We start from the raw sequence: 16,872 nt of genomic DNA on the forward strand, positions 1-16,872 counted from the left end.
TTGTTAAAATTAACAGAAGTTAGAGAGGCAAAAGAGAAACATTTGAGATCACAGTATTCAGATCGTTAGCACTTAGTTTAATAGTCTACAAAGTGTAATGCTCCCAAGTTTCCTTTTATTTGATCCAATGTATTCATTCATAGTTTCAAATCTTTTCAAAATGCCTGTGCTTCCTGCAGTGCTGATGTCACTTAACCATCTATCGAACCTGAAAAGCCTAAACCTAAGGGGGGTGGGATCTTCACCATTCCCTCGTTGGCACATCCAAGCTTTCCCCAAATCTAATCCAACCACTTCTTATAATCTCCCTCACCATTTTTTTTAACCTTTATCTTTTGCCCAATCAATGGTAAGAAACTCCTAGCTGGTTTCCCAGGGTCTACTTTCCTCTTCCTGCAGTCTGTATCATACTGTAACCAGGCTTGTCATTTGAAAATGCAGATAACCGATAATTTCACCCCACCATCTTTCCTGCTTGATATCTTTCAGTGGCTTTCTGCTTTTCTTAGAAGAAAATCCAGATCCTTAACAGGACTAGCACACACTGCAGGCTTTGGTCCCTACCTTCCTCTTTACCCTTACATCAAGCTCCCTCTTTCTCTCCATACTCTAGCAATGTCCTTTCAGATTCTGAAATGCTCCATGTTCTTTCCAGTCACCACTGTTCTACCCTAGATTCTAAAGTTAGTTAACTTCATGCTTCATGATCAGTTAAGGCTTTCCTGATCTTCCAGACTCTATCAGGTCCCTGTCAAGTCCCCCTGTTACTCCTGTAATACCACCATGTAACTTTCTTTCATAACACGTATTTGAGTTTGTAATATTATATCTATTTTTGAGACAATTTTGCTTATCAAAACAAAACATGATGCCTATCACATACCAGGCATTCAGTAAATACTTATTGATTAATGGAAGGTTCCACTTTCTAGTCTTCTCATAAACATTCATAACAGTAAAAGCCAAAAATAAAAATTGACTGGCTTGCTTGAACATCACCTTGCCACAAATTGCCAGGGAGAATTAGGATGACAAATATCAATACTATAGTATCTTTTATGACAGAGAAGGTGAGATGAAGAATGTAGTGAGATCAAGGTTTACTGTCCTCAAAAACTATGAAAGTATGGTCCCAGCATGGATTGTACTAGCAAAGGATTATTCTTCAGTTACTTCTGGTAGCCACAATGTGGCACCCACTTTCCCAACACTGACTTATGCATAAAAGTTTTTACTTAGTATATTTAAGCCACAACTTATTTTAAAAACATAGCTGCTGCTGCTGCTAAGTCACTTCAGTCGTGTCCGACTCTGTGCGACCCCATAGACGGCAGCCCACCAGGCTCCCCCATCCCTGGAATTCTCCAGGCAAGAATACTGGAGTGTGTTGCCATTTCCTTCTCCAATGCATGAAAGTGAAAGGTGGAAGTGAAGTCGCTCAGTCGTGTCCGACTCTTAGCGACCCCATGGACTGCAGCCCACCAGGCTCCTCCATCCATGGGATTTTCCAGGCAAGAGTACTGGAGTGGGTTGCCATTGCCTTCTCCAAAAACATAGCTAGTAGTTTCTAATATACAGTCTTGGGACACAAATTGCTAACACTGGTTTACACCTGTTATTCATGTCATGGGAACAGAGTCATAAAAGTCATATCAAAATCACTTGCAAGATCGCCAGTTTCTTAACTCAATATGTTACTTTTTATTTCTATCAGTGTGAGCTTAATTTTATTTTCAGCAGCTTTAAAATATTGAGCTAAACATTGAAATTTTAAGAAAAGATAAACTCCAACATTCCTTGAATTTTTTTTTAACAAAATCTCATTATTATCTCTCCAGGAATATCCATCCTTCTGCATCTCTCTTGAACTGTGTAGTCCTGGTGGTCTGTGATGTTCAGAGAGTGGAGGGTTAAAAGCTTACATTTAACAACAGAATGAATATATAGTTAGGAATGTTAAGTTTAGTGGACTATAAAAAATTAAATACACCTTTCTTTAAAAAAAGAAAGTTTTATATAGATTATTAAAGTAGCTTTGAGCTCATATTATCTCCCATGTTCATGGATCTTAGAATATAGTTCTTTTTTTTTCATTTTCCCTGAAAAGCATTTTAAAATTTCTTTCATTCTTTGCAAACCACACAGACTAGTCTTCCAGAAAGAGGAAAATAAAATATGCCTATTTAACTTAGAGCAAAGTATCCTCTTTTTTTTAACATATATTATGAGAATAACCATTCGATCAATAAGTGGTCATCAGCAACACTTCCTACAAATAAACTAGGAATTTGTAGTCTTTTTGCAAGTCCATGTGTCTTAACGGTGATGTAGGCAGACGGAGGCTCCTGGGAAGAAGGCCCTGAAAAGACATTTCTTTTCCTTTTTACCATTTCAGTTAAGAATGCAAATTGCACATCAGACTTTGAGGAATACTTTGCCAAAAGAAAACTGGAGGAACGCGATGGTCATGCAGTCAGCATCGAAGAGTACCTTCAGCGCAGTGATACAGCCATCATTTACCCAGAAGCCCCCGAGGAGCTGTCTCGCCTTGGCACGCCAGAGGCCAATGGGCAGGAAGAAAATGGTGAGGCTGTAATTCATTTTTAGCCACGACGCTGACCTCTGCAGCTGTTACAATTACAAATGCACTACATGCCTGGGTGTTTACCTTAAAATTTGAAGAACAGCTGCAGAGGCATGGAATTTCATGAGCAAAGATTAGAACTGTAATTTTAGGGTATTGTGAAATTTTTTTGTCAGCAAATTTGTGTCATCTGTACATCCAATAAAGAACAAGAACAATTAGAGCCTATTTCTAAGAGATAAAAATATCTACATGGATTCCTATCTTTCCGAAATATTCACTTTTGAGGGGAAAAAAAAAGTTTAGAGATTCTGACCCTCACCTTTTGTTCTTCTTTACGGGTACCCGAAAAGCTCCTTCACCCCATGAATCCCTGAGTCATCTGTGACTAAAGGTTTCCTACGAACTGTCAGTCACCTAAAGAGAATTTCCTCATTTATCAGCTGTTTAAATTTCCCCCCCAAATGCTCCAGTAATTAATTAATTTTCCAGCGCAGTGTGAGCTGATGCCCACAAGTCTGTCCTGGGTGTGCAAGGGGACTGGCGTGCACGGAGGCCACGTGCGCCGATGGCACCCTCGTGGAGCAGATTGCAGTGATTCCTGTCATACCATCCCGGGCAGTCAGCCCATTAGCTGCCATTGATTTACTGACCTTTTGGCCTGCTTCTCTCCCTCTCGTCTCTCGGCTACAGACCTGCCACCTGGAACTCCAGATGCTTTTGCCCAACTGCTGACCTGCCCCTACTGCGACCGGGGCTACAAGCGCTTGACATCACTGAAGGAGCACATCAAGTACCGCCACGAGAAGAATGAAGAGAACTTTTCCTGCCCTCTGTGTAGCTACACGTTTGCCTACCGCACCCAGCTCGAGCGGCATATGGTGACGCACAAGCCAGGGACAGATCAGGTGGGGGGTTGGTTTTAAGTGATTTCTTTCTATAATAACCCCTTAGAGAAACGATATTGCTTTGATTGGCAATCATTATTAATTTTTCATGGCATTTTGAAGATGCAGATCTTTTAATGGTAATAGCTTTAATTGAGGTCTAAATGATTTTTTGATGGTCTCTTCTAATATGATTTAATAGTCTTATGTTCACGATCGAATGAGTGTGTTAATTTCTAATTTAGAAATTTTATTTGCACTTTAACTTGACTTTAGTTTCATTTTTATGTTCCACAAAAAAGTGAATGAAATTGTAGCATTTTAATTATACATTATTAAACATCTCAGCAATTTTAATTCCATTTTTCACCTAGTTTTACTTAGTTTTTTTTTTTTTTTTCATGTAAAATCCAAGTCATCGTAAAAGAAGTGTGTATTCTTTCCATTGGTCACATAACATCTTCAGTTAGGCTGTTTTTTACAATCTGCTACTAGTTTATGAAATCTAATTAAGTGTTTTAAGGAAAATCAAAAAGCACATAATACATGTAGATGCTTATATAAACTGTATTAATACTCAAATGTGTATATGTAATAAAAATGATCCTTTCTTGATATTCATATTTGTTGCTAAATATTAAAATTACTCTGCCTTTTGGATTACTTGTGTTCAAAATAAAGACTCTATCTTCAACAGTATAGCTTCTTAAATCCTTAAAATGATTGAATAGGTTTGATTCACAGTGTCCCTTAAATGTTTTAGCAAGACTGCTTTTTATGTCCTCTTGGGAGAGTTCACTGCAGATTCATATTATGAGGTGTTCAGATGGTAACAAAATTGATGTGCCTTAAGTCTCAATATCTGGCCCTACAGTTCTGCAATCACCCTTGACACCATATCTGTTTTTAAAATTATTAAACAAGATATTCTCTAAAATCCTTACAGGCTTTATTTTCTTTGAATAAGGAAAATGAGAATAAGGAAACACGGTCAAGCAATGGCAATGATACTGGATTATGGAATTTCATTATTTTAAGAAAATAGCTCATGTAAATCATTTCATTTATATCTCATTGAACTTGTCACCTGCATGTTTTTCCAAGTTCAGTTGTAAAAACCGCGCTTATATAGTTACACTTATGTAACAGTTTCTCTCCCCTTGCTTATATGCACAAAAACTCCAGAAAAAAAAAAAAAAAGGTGCCTAGATATTTATCTAGCATAACTGCTTTAAATTTCACATGCAGAAGTGTGATTGTGCTGGCGCATTATGAATGGTAGCTTTGGTGTTGAAAAGTCCCCTCATTTGCTCATGGCATTTACAATTAGTAAATTAAAATGATTGTATCATATTAACAGTGGCACAACTAAAGTTTATAGTAGTCCTCTGAGGGCTGTGGGGGGAGACAAAGCAGCTGTTGCTGTTTGTTTATGCAACTCAGCAACATATGAGCGCTGGTCCCTCAATGGCGCTCGGCGGGCTGGGCTCCGCTTGATCTTTGAAGGTTGCTGCTGTTTGAACAAACCTCCCTGTGTCCCATGTAACACCATCTGTCTCACTAGGAATGTGGGAAGATTCAGCACACCCTAGCAGTTGTCATACCGTTTCTGTACTGTCTTTTTTGCAAAAGGCTTTTGTGTCATTGCTGCTTGAAAAAGGCTGGCCTCCTACCTTGAACATCCAGAGTGGATGACTGTATTTCTTTTTTTTTTTTTTTTTTTTTTTTTCAGAATTCTAAGTCACAGTGCTTTTTTTCCCTTGTTCAAAAAGGTCAGCTGTGTTTGATTATATCTCTGCTGCTTTTAACTTGTCTTTTCAGCAAACTTTTTTTCTTTTTCGTCCCTACTCCCTAGCACACTACTAAAAAGGAAAATGACAGGTCGTTGAAGTTTTTCCTACTGGCCTGTGATAAAACTGCTCAAGCAGTTCTAGCCCAAGATGTTGTCTCTTACATTTGATAATGAATCAAATCTTACATGCAACATCTCAGGAAAAACAGGGTTTATATTTGCTACTAGCACTGCAAATGAGGTATTTAAACGTGCTTATCATGTAATAAAATATTTATAATCAAGGATTTTTTAATTTATGTGAGATTTTTTTCTTTCTTCTTTAAAATTAGTATTGCTTCAGTATAAGATATGCTTTTACCTCAATACAGAAAAGAGAAAATGAGTTATGTGTGTGGGGAGTTCTTCAGGGAGACTAGGATTTTGAGTATAATATTTATTTTTTTTTCCTTGACAAAATCATTGCGTTCCAACAGGGAATCTTCAGATTTTAGAATCTGCAGTAAACACAGAGAGCCACAAACATCTTTGCAATTATGCTTTCTCATCTCCAACGGCTCAGAGAAACATTTTGGAAAAGAGACTACAGAGATAATTCTAAAGCAAGTGTTGGATGCGCATGTGAAAGCACTTTTTTTTTTTATTTGTTCCAATTTTATTGCCAACATTATCACTTTTATTGCAACTCTGAAAGACTGGGCAAATAAATAAACATGCACTCAAACCTTTTGGCCTGTCTGAAAATAGAGGCCTTTTAAAAATATTTGTAACAAATTTCCTTTGTTCCTCCTGCACAAAACTGATGTCAGTCTTTCTCCTTTTATAGCACCAAATGCTGACCCAAGGAGCAGGTAATCGCAAGTTCAAATGCACAGAGTGTGGCAAGGCCTTCAAATATAAACACCATCTGAAGGAACACCTGCGAATCCACAGTGGTGAGTAGTAGAGGAGCTGGTGCTTGTTTTTGCATTTTGTTTCATTAGGAACGTTTCTAAAGATTGTATAAAATGTACACAATCCTGTTTGTAGGGTTTTAGAACTACACATTCATGTCATAAGCTTTGTGTGCCCGCTTTGTCTTTGGGAGCCTTACGGTACCACCAATAGCACCGCTACTAAGAGGAGGAGTGCTTATACTTCTTGAAAACTGCACGTGTTTTGCCTTCTTGCGAAATCTAGAGGCTCCTTTTTGTCCTTTAAAATGTTTTTGACATGAAGAAACTCAGCTGGCAAATTCTGAAGGATATTCATTTTTTGATACCTAAACTTGAAAGAAGAATGTGGAAGAATTTTGGATAAGAGCTTTTGTATGATAAGTGTTCCTTGATTCCTGATAGCTGTATTTTTTTTGAAAGCTGTATTTTTAGAACAACATCTTACCACTGAGATTTCTTCTTTATAACTATTTTGATAGCTCTGCCAAGCATTTTATTACCAAATTGGATGCTATTCAAAGGACTAGTTGGATTGGTAGAATCAATGGAATCTTCACAGAGTTGATTAAAGCCATGGCTACACTTCCCTTTAAATACTGTGACATCTTTATTGTGCTATTGACCACACATTAATCTAACACTCTGTTTAAATAGGAAGCTGCCGATGGCAAGACAAGATTTTGGATCTTGGCTGAAAAAGGCACAGATAGCCCTTACCTTCCACTGCTAACATCTTGAATTATGTCCTCCCAGGGTAGATAATGCCCAGAAACAGTTATAGCCACATAATTCTAATCTAAGCACCTAGAATGTAGAGGTGCCCCATTGTGTTCCTTTCCTTTGATTGCACAGAATCTTGCCTGGGTAGACGATTGCAATTGTTGCCCCATTAAAAAGAAAAAAAAAGTAACATTAATTTTAATTGTCATTTTAGGTGAAAAACCGTACGAGTGCCCCAACTGCAAGAAACGTTTCTCCCATTCTGGTTCCTACAGTTCACACATCAGCAGCAAGAAATGTATTGGCTTAATCTCTGTAAATGGCCGAATGAGAAACAATATCAAGACAGGTTCTTCTCCTAATTCTGTTTCTTCTTCTCCTACTAATTCAGCCATTACCCAGTTAAGAAACAAATTGGAGAATGGAAAACCACTTAGTATGTCTGAACAGACAGGCTTACTTAAAATTAAAACAGAACCACTAGACTTCAATGACTATAAAGTTCTTATGGCCACACATGGGTTTAGTGGCGCTAGTCCTTTTATGAATGGTGCACTTGGAGCCACCAGCCCTTTAGGAGTTCATCCGTCTGCTCAGAGTCCAATGCAGCACTTAGGTGTAGGGATGGAAGCCCCTTTACTTGGATTTCCCACAATGAATAGTAATTTAAGCGAGGTACAAAAGGTTCTACAGATTGTGGACAACACAGTTTCCAGACAAAAAATGGACTGCAAGGCTGAAGAAATTTCCAAGTTGAAAGGTTATCACATGAAGGATCCATGCTCTCAACCTGAGGAACAAGGTGTTACTTCTCCTAATATTCCACCCGTAGGTCTTCCAGTAGTGAGTCATAATGGTGCCACTAAAAGTATTATTGACTACACGCTAGAAAAAGTCAATGAAGCCAAAGCTTGCCTCCAGAGCTTGACTACTGACTCAAGGAGACAGATCAGTAATATAAAGAAAGAGAAGCTACGTACTTTAATAGATTTGGTCACCGATGACAAAATGATTGAGAACCACAACATATCCACTCCATTCTCCTGCCAGTTCTGTAAAGAAAGTTTTCCTGGCCCCATTCCTTTGCATCAGCATGAACGTTACCTTTGTAAGATGAATGAAGAGATCAAGGCAGTCCTGCAACCCCATGAAAACATAGTCCCCAACAAAGCTGGAGTTTTTGTTGATAATAAAGCCCTCCTCTTGTCATCTGTACTTTCTGAGAAAGGAATGACAAGCCCCATCAACCCATACAAGGACCACATGTCTGTACTTAAAGCATATTATGCTATGAACATGGAGCCCAACTCTGATGAACTGCTGAAAATTTCCATTGCTGTGGGCCTCCCTCAGGAATTTGTGAAGGAATGGTTTGAGCAACGAAAAGTCTACCAGTACTCAAATTCCAGGTCACCATCACTGGAAAGGAACTCCAAGCCGTTAGCTCCCAACAGTAACCCTCCCACAAAAGACTCTTTATTACCCAGGTCTCCCGTAAAACCCATGGACTCCATAACGTCACCATCTATAGCAGAACTCCACAACAGTGTTACGAATTGTGACCCTCCTCTCAGGCTAACAAAACCTTCCCATTTTACCAATATTAAACCAGTTGAAAAATTGGACCACTCAAGGAGTAATACTCCTTCTCCCTTAAATCTTTCCTCCACATCTTCTAAAAACTCCCACAGTAGTTCTTACACTCCAAACAGCTTCTCATCTGAGGAGCTCCAGGCTGAGCCTTTGGACCTGTCATTACCAAAACAAATGAAAGAACCCAAAAGTATTATAGCCACAAAGAACAAAACAAAAGTTGGCAGCATAAATTTAGACCACAACAGTGTTTCTTCATCATCTGAAAACTCAGATGAGCCTCTGAACTTGACTTTTATCAAGAAGGAGTTTTCAAATTCAAATAATCTGGACAGCAAAAGTGCTAACCCAGTGTTCGGCATGAACCCCTTTAGTGCCAAACCTCTCTACACAGCTCTTCCTCCACAAAGCGCGTTCCCCCCTGCCACTTTCATGCCACCAGTCCAGACTAGTATCCCTGGACTGCGACCATACCCAGGACTGGATCAGATGAGCTTCCTACCACACATGGCCTATACTTACCCAACTGGAGCAGCTACTTTTGCTGACATGCAGCAAAGGAGAAAGTACCAGCGGAAACCAGGATTTCAGGTAATGAGACATTTTTTTAATCAGAAGAGAGGAGGTGAAAATTATATCACTTATGTGTATGTAGGAAAAAATCTTAGTGGAAAAAAATCTAATGCTGTGTTCTCAGCAGAAATAGAAGAGTGGGTTTGAAGTTGAAGTTAAAACTGAGTGGGCTAGACAAATAAATGGAGAAACAGTGGGACCCTTTGCTATCAAGCAATTGTGCCTTAAGAAAAGATAAAGAACTTAATATTTATCATTAAGGTTTATTTAGATCGATCCATCTGCTTTCAGAATTATATGCTGATATGAGTATTTGGGGGGGTTTCCCTGATAGCTCAGATGGTAAAGAATCTGCCTGCAGTGCAGGAGACCTCAGTTCAATCCCTGGGTTGGGAAGATCCCCTGGAGAAGGGAAAGGCAACCCACCCCAGTATCCTGGGCTGGAGAATTCCATGGACTGTACAGATCATGGGGTCGCAAAGAGTCAGACATGACTGAGTGACTTTCACTTCACTTCATGAGTATTTTGTAGGACTTACATAGAAGCTAAATGTTAACATTTTTGACAGTCACATACTTTTAGAGATGCTCACAATTTGCAATAATACATATGTAAATTTGATGTGCACTTGGTTTCATAGAGAATAGTTTATTTGGAAGAGTATTTTAAAAAATATTTTGTACATTCCACATGACTTCCTTTGTAGTTTTCAAGCTAGTGAATAATTTATGGTTTTTCAAATATAAAAGCAGGTATGTTTTAGCATCATGGAGTAAAATCCCTGTTTACAAAATAGGAGCATAAGTAGCAGTGCACCTCTGTAACAGCTGTTCCAGTATTCCAGTTTACGGTACATCTGCCCTCTTTGTAAATGTATTTAAGCCTATTTAATCTTCTCTAATATTAATTGGTGCAAACGTAGTCTAAGAAAAGTGAACTGTGGGCTAGCAAATGGAAATGATTGTTATCATGCAAGTTTGCACTCCTTTGGATCAAGACAAAATAAATATCAAGAAATTTAATAATTTACTGATCCACATTCATTATTGCTCAATGCTGAAGGCTGTTTTAACATAGATAGAACATTGATAAAAAGTGTTATTAATATTCCCTATTTCAAATTAGAAAATTAAATATAAAAATATAGCTCGAGGCCTTTAGTTGGTAGACATACATTTAAATAGATTGCATAATAATAACATTTTGTACCTAAATATAAAATTCAATTAAAACGGGGTTTCTGCAGCTACAGATCATTTCTAAAGTTAAGCACACTGGAAAATACACAAATTCTGATATATAATTCTCACTCACAGATATTTGGTGATAGAAAAAAAATTAAGGAATACGGGGAAGTTTATGTTTTTCTCACCTTCAGAGTTGACCATTTTCTATCCTTGAAAAACAACAAGCTCTACCACCTAGGGCAGAGAAGGTTTATATTTTTGTTGAAATGTGAACCGTCATATATTGTTTATGGAAAATAACAGTTTCTAAGAACTAGATGGATTCATAGAGAGCACTTCTGAGATTCTCCAAATGTCAGCAGATGCAAACTTGTTTGTTATAAACACAAAGAGAAGCGACTGTGTTGAACTATGTGATTATATCACAGGGAGAATTGCTTGATGGAGCACAAGACTACATGTCAGGCCTAGATGACATGACAGACTCCGACTCCTGTCTGTCTCGAAAGAAGATCAAGAAGACAGAGAGTGGCATGTATGCATGTGATTTATGTGACAAGACATTCCAGAAAAGCAGTTCCCTTCTGCGACATAAATACGAACACACAGGTATGAGTGACTTTGACTAGCTAGTTAGAGCTTCCCGGCGTGCTGTACATTTCATAATATTTAATGAGTGCACTTGTGCAACATAAGATGTAGCATATGCTGATACCTTCAACAAGGAAGAAATAATGCTTTTGCCTAGCTCAGTAGGACTTTTTTGTTTCCTGTTTATTGGATCATTCATGTGTTTATGAGCCTGCTTGTCTTATATTTTTCAAGTTAGTCTGTACACCAAATTCACAAATCCTGTCAAAGATGTATTTAAATGGCCAGGGCAACGAAATGACATGACACAAGCCAGCTACAGAAAATATCTTCAAATTCTTAAGCTGTGATGAACCTATATGTGGAAAAATTGAACAATAAAAAATTCAGTCAATGCTGTATTTGTTTCATCATCAAAACATCAAGTAAGCCATGATGGGGTGGGGTGGTGGTATTCAGTTTGGTTTTTACAAATTGGCCATATTTTGAATAAACTAAAAATGTTAGTACTGTGAAAGAAAAGACATAAGTGAATAATAGGACAAATGAGCTACTGAAATTACTGATATTTGGAAGACTAAAATACAACTTTCTAAATGTAGATTATTTCTTTCCAATTCATGCATTCCTTTTTAGGAAGAATTAAACAGGGTTGACAAGATAGCTTGATTTTTCCCTATAAGTAGAGAGAGAATGGCTTAATTTTTCAAAAGAAAGCCAAGGGCCATAAGAAGAAGCAGTATTAGTTCCCCAAATCCAAGATCTGATCTATTATGTGCTGGAGCCATACCTGTGTTCCCTCCCTCCTTCCCCTTCCCACCGTTAACCAGAAAATAGCTCTGCTTCATCCCTGTTCTTAATCCATCTCCAGCTTTTTTCCACCAGAAATGTGGTATGCTGCACTGGGCCTAGGTGGGAAAAGAAAGAATGTAGGATTGCAACCAAAATACTGATGGCTGGAAATTATAGGAAGGTTCTCATTTTAAACCAAGATGTCTAGTATCAAACATTTTTAAAATATAGAGGAAAAAAATTAACCTAACATAAATGCTTTTGGGGGGAAAGTGATGAAGACGCAAACAAGAAGAACAAAGAAAAGGGAATGTGAATACTTCCTGTCACATTTTGACCGTCTAAATCCATAGTATCCTTTTTAGTGATTGAAAACGATCCTTGGGAAGCATTCGTACTGTCACCTTGCCTTACTCCTCACTGGGCATGTGGCAGGGGCAGTGCAAGTGACCACAGTCGCCTGAGGCTGTGGAAAAGTTGAGTGAGTTTTGCAACATTAAACATTGAGGGTATTTGTGAAAAGAACAAAGTTGATAAATAATAGTGCTCTTATTTCAACCAACCCAGTTTTCTTTTTCTTCAGTTGTCTGATACTAATTGCTATTATTTTGAAAGTTTTACTAGTGATACTTTAAAAGCAACCTAATTTAAATAGCAAATCCCAATAGTTTTTATACTTGTGTGACGTAATTCAATGTTTGAAATGTCACAGTTTTCTTACATTTGTCTTTTATGATATATATCAATAGATATTTTCTTTAGTACCAAGTCCTATTTATGTATTATAGATTAAATATATTTTTATACCTAAATTTACCTTAATATCTTAATCAACCTCAAATATATTTTGTATTTCATTATTCAGCTACAGTAAGCACATCATTGAAGGCATCTTTCCCTCTCTGATTGGTTTTATTATATGAACATATGTAAACTCTATCATTTACTACAGGGTGAGTGCAAAACTTTTATTTTAGTGAGGGCTGTTATACATATTGACATCCAGCCAATACCTTTATTTCTTACAAATTAGTCCATAAACTCCAAGGTGTATAGATAGTTGAGAGACACCAAAGTTGACAAACACAAATATGCACAATCAATTTGAAAAATATACTATACTAAAAAAATGTTCTGGTCCTTTAAGATGTGAGAAAATCAGCTGCCTAGAAACATTGCCTAGCAACAAGATGCTAACCATCCAATGATTTCTCTAAACTTGTGATTAATTATCCTCCTGTTGGCTTCCCAGATTGTCAAGTTTCCACTGTGTTAACTTTTTTGGTCTCTTGACCAAACATCTCGTGACATTTTCTACTGTCAGTGTATTAGGTTCTATCAAAGTGAAGTTCTTCATGAATTTTCTATCACTATGATATATGTGGAAATTTAGCCTACTTTCCTTCCTAACTGGGCCCCACAAGCCTTTTATTTGTTTATATTAAGGACTAGTAATACTTTGAGAATGTGTTAAAAAGAAAATTATAAGTGAGAACAATCTTTGGGTTGATTGATTCTAAGGTTGGGAAATGAAATTGAATGGTCATTTCATTATGTGTTAATTATGAATGTGTCATTGATAAACTGTATTTGTTATATCTGTCTACAATTTAACATATAAAATAGTTTAAGAAGGAAATTATGAGCTACTTATTTTCAAGATTCTGTGCTCTTTTACCTCGGCCTGTTTATTTCCTAAGCAGACACCAAAAATAATAATCCTTAATTCTCCTTACCAATGGCTCATTGCTTGCTTGCTTTTCCTGGGAATTGGGACTGGGACAGAGGAAGAAAACCCTACATAAATGTTGATTTCAATAGAATTAATTGTCACAAACAAGGAATGAGAAATAAAAAATCTGAAACTCTTGTTAAGCACTGTAAACAATTTACTTATTAAAAAAAAAAAGAATCCACTTAAATTCCACTAAAATTTAAATCTGACATCTATTGAGTACTTTCTCTATTGAGAAAGGTAGGTGCTTTTAAACCTACTTTATTTAGAAAAGTAATAAAAAAAAAGTTCCTACTTTTGAGTGAAGTTAAAGTTTCAAATTACCCAGCCAATTTTGTTTTTTACTTACATGATAATCTTCTTCATACCACAGACCTTTCATTTATGAATTTCAATTATTCTGTCAGGTGAATCGTGAACCTTGATATTAGAGGGAAAAAAAAAAAAACTTACCCTGTAAAAGTTTTTACTTACTCAATATCAGTTTGGATGTTTTTTTCTGAATTTTGTTCATGTGGAAACTTAATTCCAGGACATCTTGATTTGAATCAGGTAAACCAATCAAGCAATTTAAAAAGAGAGAAATGGCCAAGTCAGTTCCTATTTAAACTGAATGTATTAAATGCTTACCAGTGAAATTTCTGGAGATTAGTAGAATATTTAGTGCAATTCTAAATCTCCTGCTCTCAAATTCTGTCTTTGGCATGACATAATAGCTGAACATTTTATTCTTTTAGGTTGTTGGTTCATAATGTAGAATTAACTTATTTTAATATAAGCATGATATTTATGATCAAAAGGACTCCCTTAAAATCAACCGCCTGTAACTATCAAATATCTATGGGCTACGCCGGTGCCTCAGTGGTAAAGAATTCGCCTGCAATGCAGGAGACACAGGAGACATGGGTTTGATCCCTGGGTCAGGAAGATCCCCTGGAGGAGGGAATGGCAGACCACTCCAGTATACTAGCCGGGAAAATCCCATGTACAGAGAAGGCTGGCAGGCTACCATCCACAGGGTCGCAAAGAGTCAGACACAACTGAAGTGACTAAGAATGAGCACACATCAAATATGTATATCTTAAAGACTTCAGTTCAGTGGGCATCCCCAAAGCATATCTAACAGGCCTTGAACTTGTCCTTGAGAATGCTCATTCAGGACATTGCTCTGTGTTTTGTTCCTTTGGAAAAGAGACAGCCATATCAACTGTGATGTTTGTTCACAATTATTCACACAGCTGATCCATGTAGTGAACTAACCAATCAACATTTCTGGGCCCTTGAACTTCTGAGACATTAAGAGAGGTTGCAGAACAGTTCTGCCCACATGCACGTAGCAACTAAAGAACCAAGAAAGTTTTTAGTTTTTATCTGCAATTTCTCTTCTCTCCATTCAGATTCATTTCTTCCATGTACTTTGCTCCTGATACATGCATCTTGCTTACAACTTGGGAAATTACTGAACGTGTACTAATAAATACAAATAAAAATATTGAACATTCATTGAATGCTTACTATGTGCAGTCCTTGAACTAAACACTTTACCTACATTGTCTCCTTCACTCTTGGTGCCCAGTCTACAAGTTAGGTCCCCAAATGATTTCCCTATTACCAACAAGGACCCTAATCCTCAGAGGGAGAGGTTAACATGCCTGAGGCTACACAGCAGGTCTTAAAAGATGGATTTGAACCTGGGCAGTCAAACTCTAGAATCCATCTTCCCTATCTAACTCTGCACCACCCTGGCTCTGTGAATGAATTACCACTGTCAGAATCATCTTATCCTAGCTCCTAATAGCATTTTTTTAAAGGTCCAAGTAAAATACACACAAGAGAGATCAAATTCATATATAGCAACTTGAGGTTTTCTGGAAGGCAAAACCTCTGTCTTTTTCCCAAATGCACTTCTGCTTCCTGTTAAATTACCTTCCCACCCGGTGGTCTTGTCAAATGAAAAGGCACACTCTCTTTCCAAACTCTTGGCAGTCCATTGACATTCTCTTCTCTGTTATCTACTTTACCTCATTCAATACATCTTTTCCAAAAGTTAAGTTCTTGTGTGGTTTGAATTACACTTTTTTTCTTCAGACTACAAGCTGCCTTGAAACAGATTACTAGAATCTTCTTTATTTCCAATACTTTCTATTTTTTTCCTCTTACAGGTAAATAACTTCTTCCTACTCTAATGTTGTGGTTTACCACATTTTATCACTTAATTTATCCTGGATGTTACAATAAGATAAAGATCATTAATGAACTAACATAGAGCATCCAACAGCATTTTCTAAATAGTAGCATGCCCCAGAGGCATTCAATAACATTATTAAAGATATTTGATTACTAATTGAGATTATATATCACCATATACCTGAATACATGAAGTGTGTAGAATGGATTCCTAATCTGAATGTCACTTAGCAAATGAAAATGGTATTGAATCTACTCATGCTGGTTTTCGATTTGCTGAAATGCGAATTTGTATTAGGAAATATAAGCACATAACTTCATGTATGTTATGATGATACATACTGCTCTTCATGACACATTTCTGACTTTAATTCTGGAGCATCAGTCTGATAAATTTTTTTTGTCAGTTCTATTTTGGAAATAAACTTTTAAGTATGGCAGCTATGGAAGGTGTTGAAGGCATTCCAGTGCTATTTGTGGCCTGGAATCAACCAGATGTGTTTAGGCTTGGCACCAGTTTCAAGTTCCAAACACTGGTTAGACACTGCCTGGAATGCCAAAGGAAATACAGCATTCTCTAGCTGAAGAGTATTTTAACACTCAACAAGTGGCTGACATCTCATGGAAAACTTTAGAGGGAAAACACTGTTTGGGTTAGTTCAGCCTGCATGACATCTATCTTTCTGCTTTGTGTTTTCAAATGATTTCTTCTCTAATTTGTATTCTTAGAAGCATATGGCTGATAAGACATTCTTAACATCATCTTCCCTCTATTCCTGCTCCTGCCTGACTTGGCAGTTTGCTCGTGTTTGAGCTGTAAAGCCCATTTCCAAAGCAATCATTTATGCTGTAACAAGCAGAGGGTGTATATGGCAAAGTCAGCGATGATGCCATCTTGATCATTTTTATACAAGTCCTTGTTTTTAAAAATGTACAGAAAAGAATTACCTGAATACTACGTGCTGATGCACGAGAAATTTCTTGTGCAGTAGAACATTTTTCAGAGTTTTTAATGAGGCAATTAGCAATTAAAAGCTTCCTGAGATTCTTTTCCTTTAGTAGCTTTGGAGTTTCTTCTTGTTTATTAACTGTATTGCACCCAGAAGCATACATTAGAACGCCAAATTAAGAGATGAAAAACGCATCTTCCTAACCCTCGTTCCATGAGACTGAGGTGTGTTGATCTTCCAGCCGTTCGCAGACTCCCTTCTGCCTCGGTCCGGACACATTTGCAGAATTCTTGGAAAAGAGACTTCCCGCACAGACACTAATCACCCTGTAATCTTGTTCTCTCT

General features: G+C 37.3%; 1 protein-coding gene across 5 annotated transcripts in view; it reads left to right on the plus strand.

Annotated features, from left to right (window-relative positions):
• ZEB2 (zinc finger E-box binding homeobox 2) overlaps window positions 1-16,872 on the plus strand; it is a 132,003-nt gene that overhangs the window by 113,105 nt on the left and 2,026 nt on the right. For all 5 annotated transcript variants that reach the window (XM_006049457.3, XM_006049455.3, XM_006049456.3 and 2 more), the window contains 5 exons: window positions 2,396-2,584; window positions 3,278-3,492; window positions 6,090-6,198; window positions 7,133-9,102; window positions 10,701-10,881. In XM_006049457.3, the coding sequence (XP_006049519.1) occupies window positions 2,396-2,584; window positions 3,278-3,492; window positions 6,090-6,198; window positions 7,133-9,102; window positions 10,701-10,881 (2,664 nt within the window). The remainder of the gene's footprint in view (window positions 1-2,395; window positions 2,585-3,277; window positions 3,493-6,089; window positions 6,199-7,132; window positions 9,103-10,700; window positions 10,882-16,872) is intronic.

Source organism: Bubalus bubalis, chromosome 2 (assembly GCF_019923935.1).
Source record: "Bubalus bubalis isolate 160015118507 breed Murrah chromosome 2, NDDB_SH_1, whole genome shotgun sequence".
NCBI classification, from domain to species: Eukaryota; Metazoa; Chordata; class Mammalia; order Artiodactyla; family Bovidae; genus Bubalus; species Bubalus bubalis.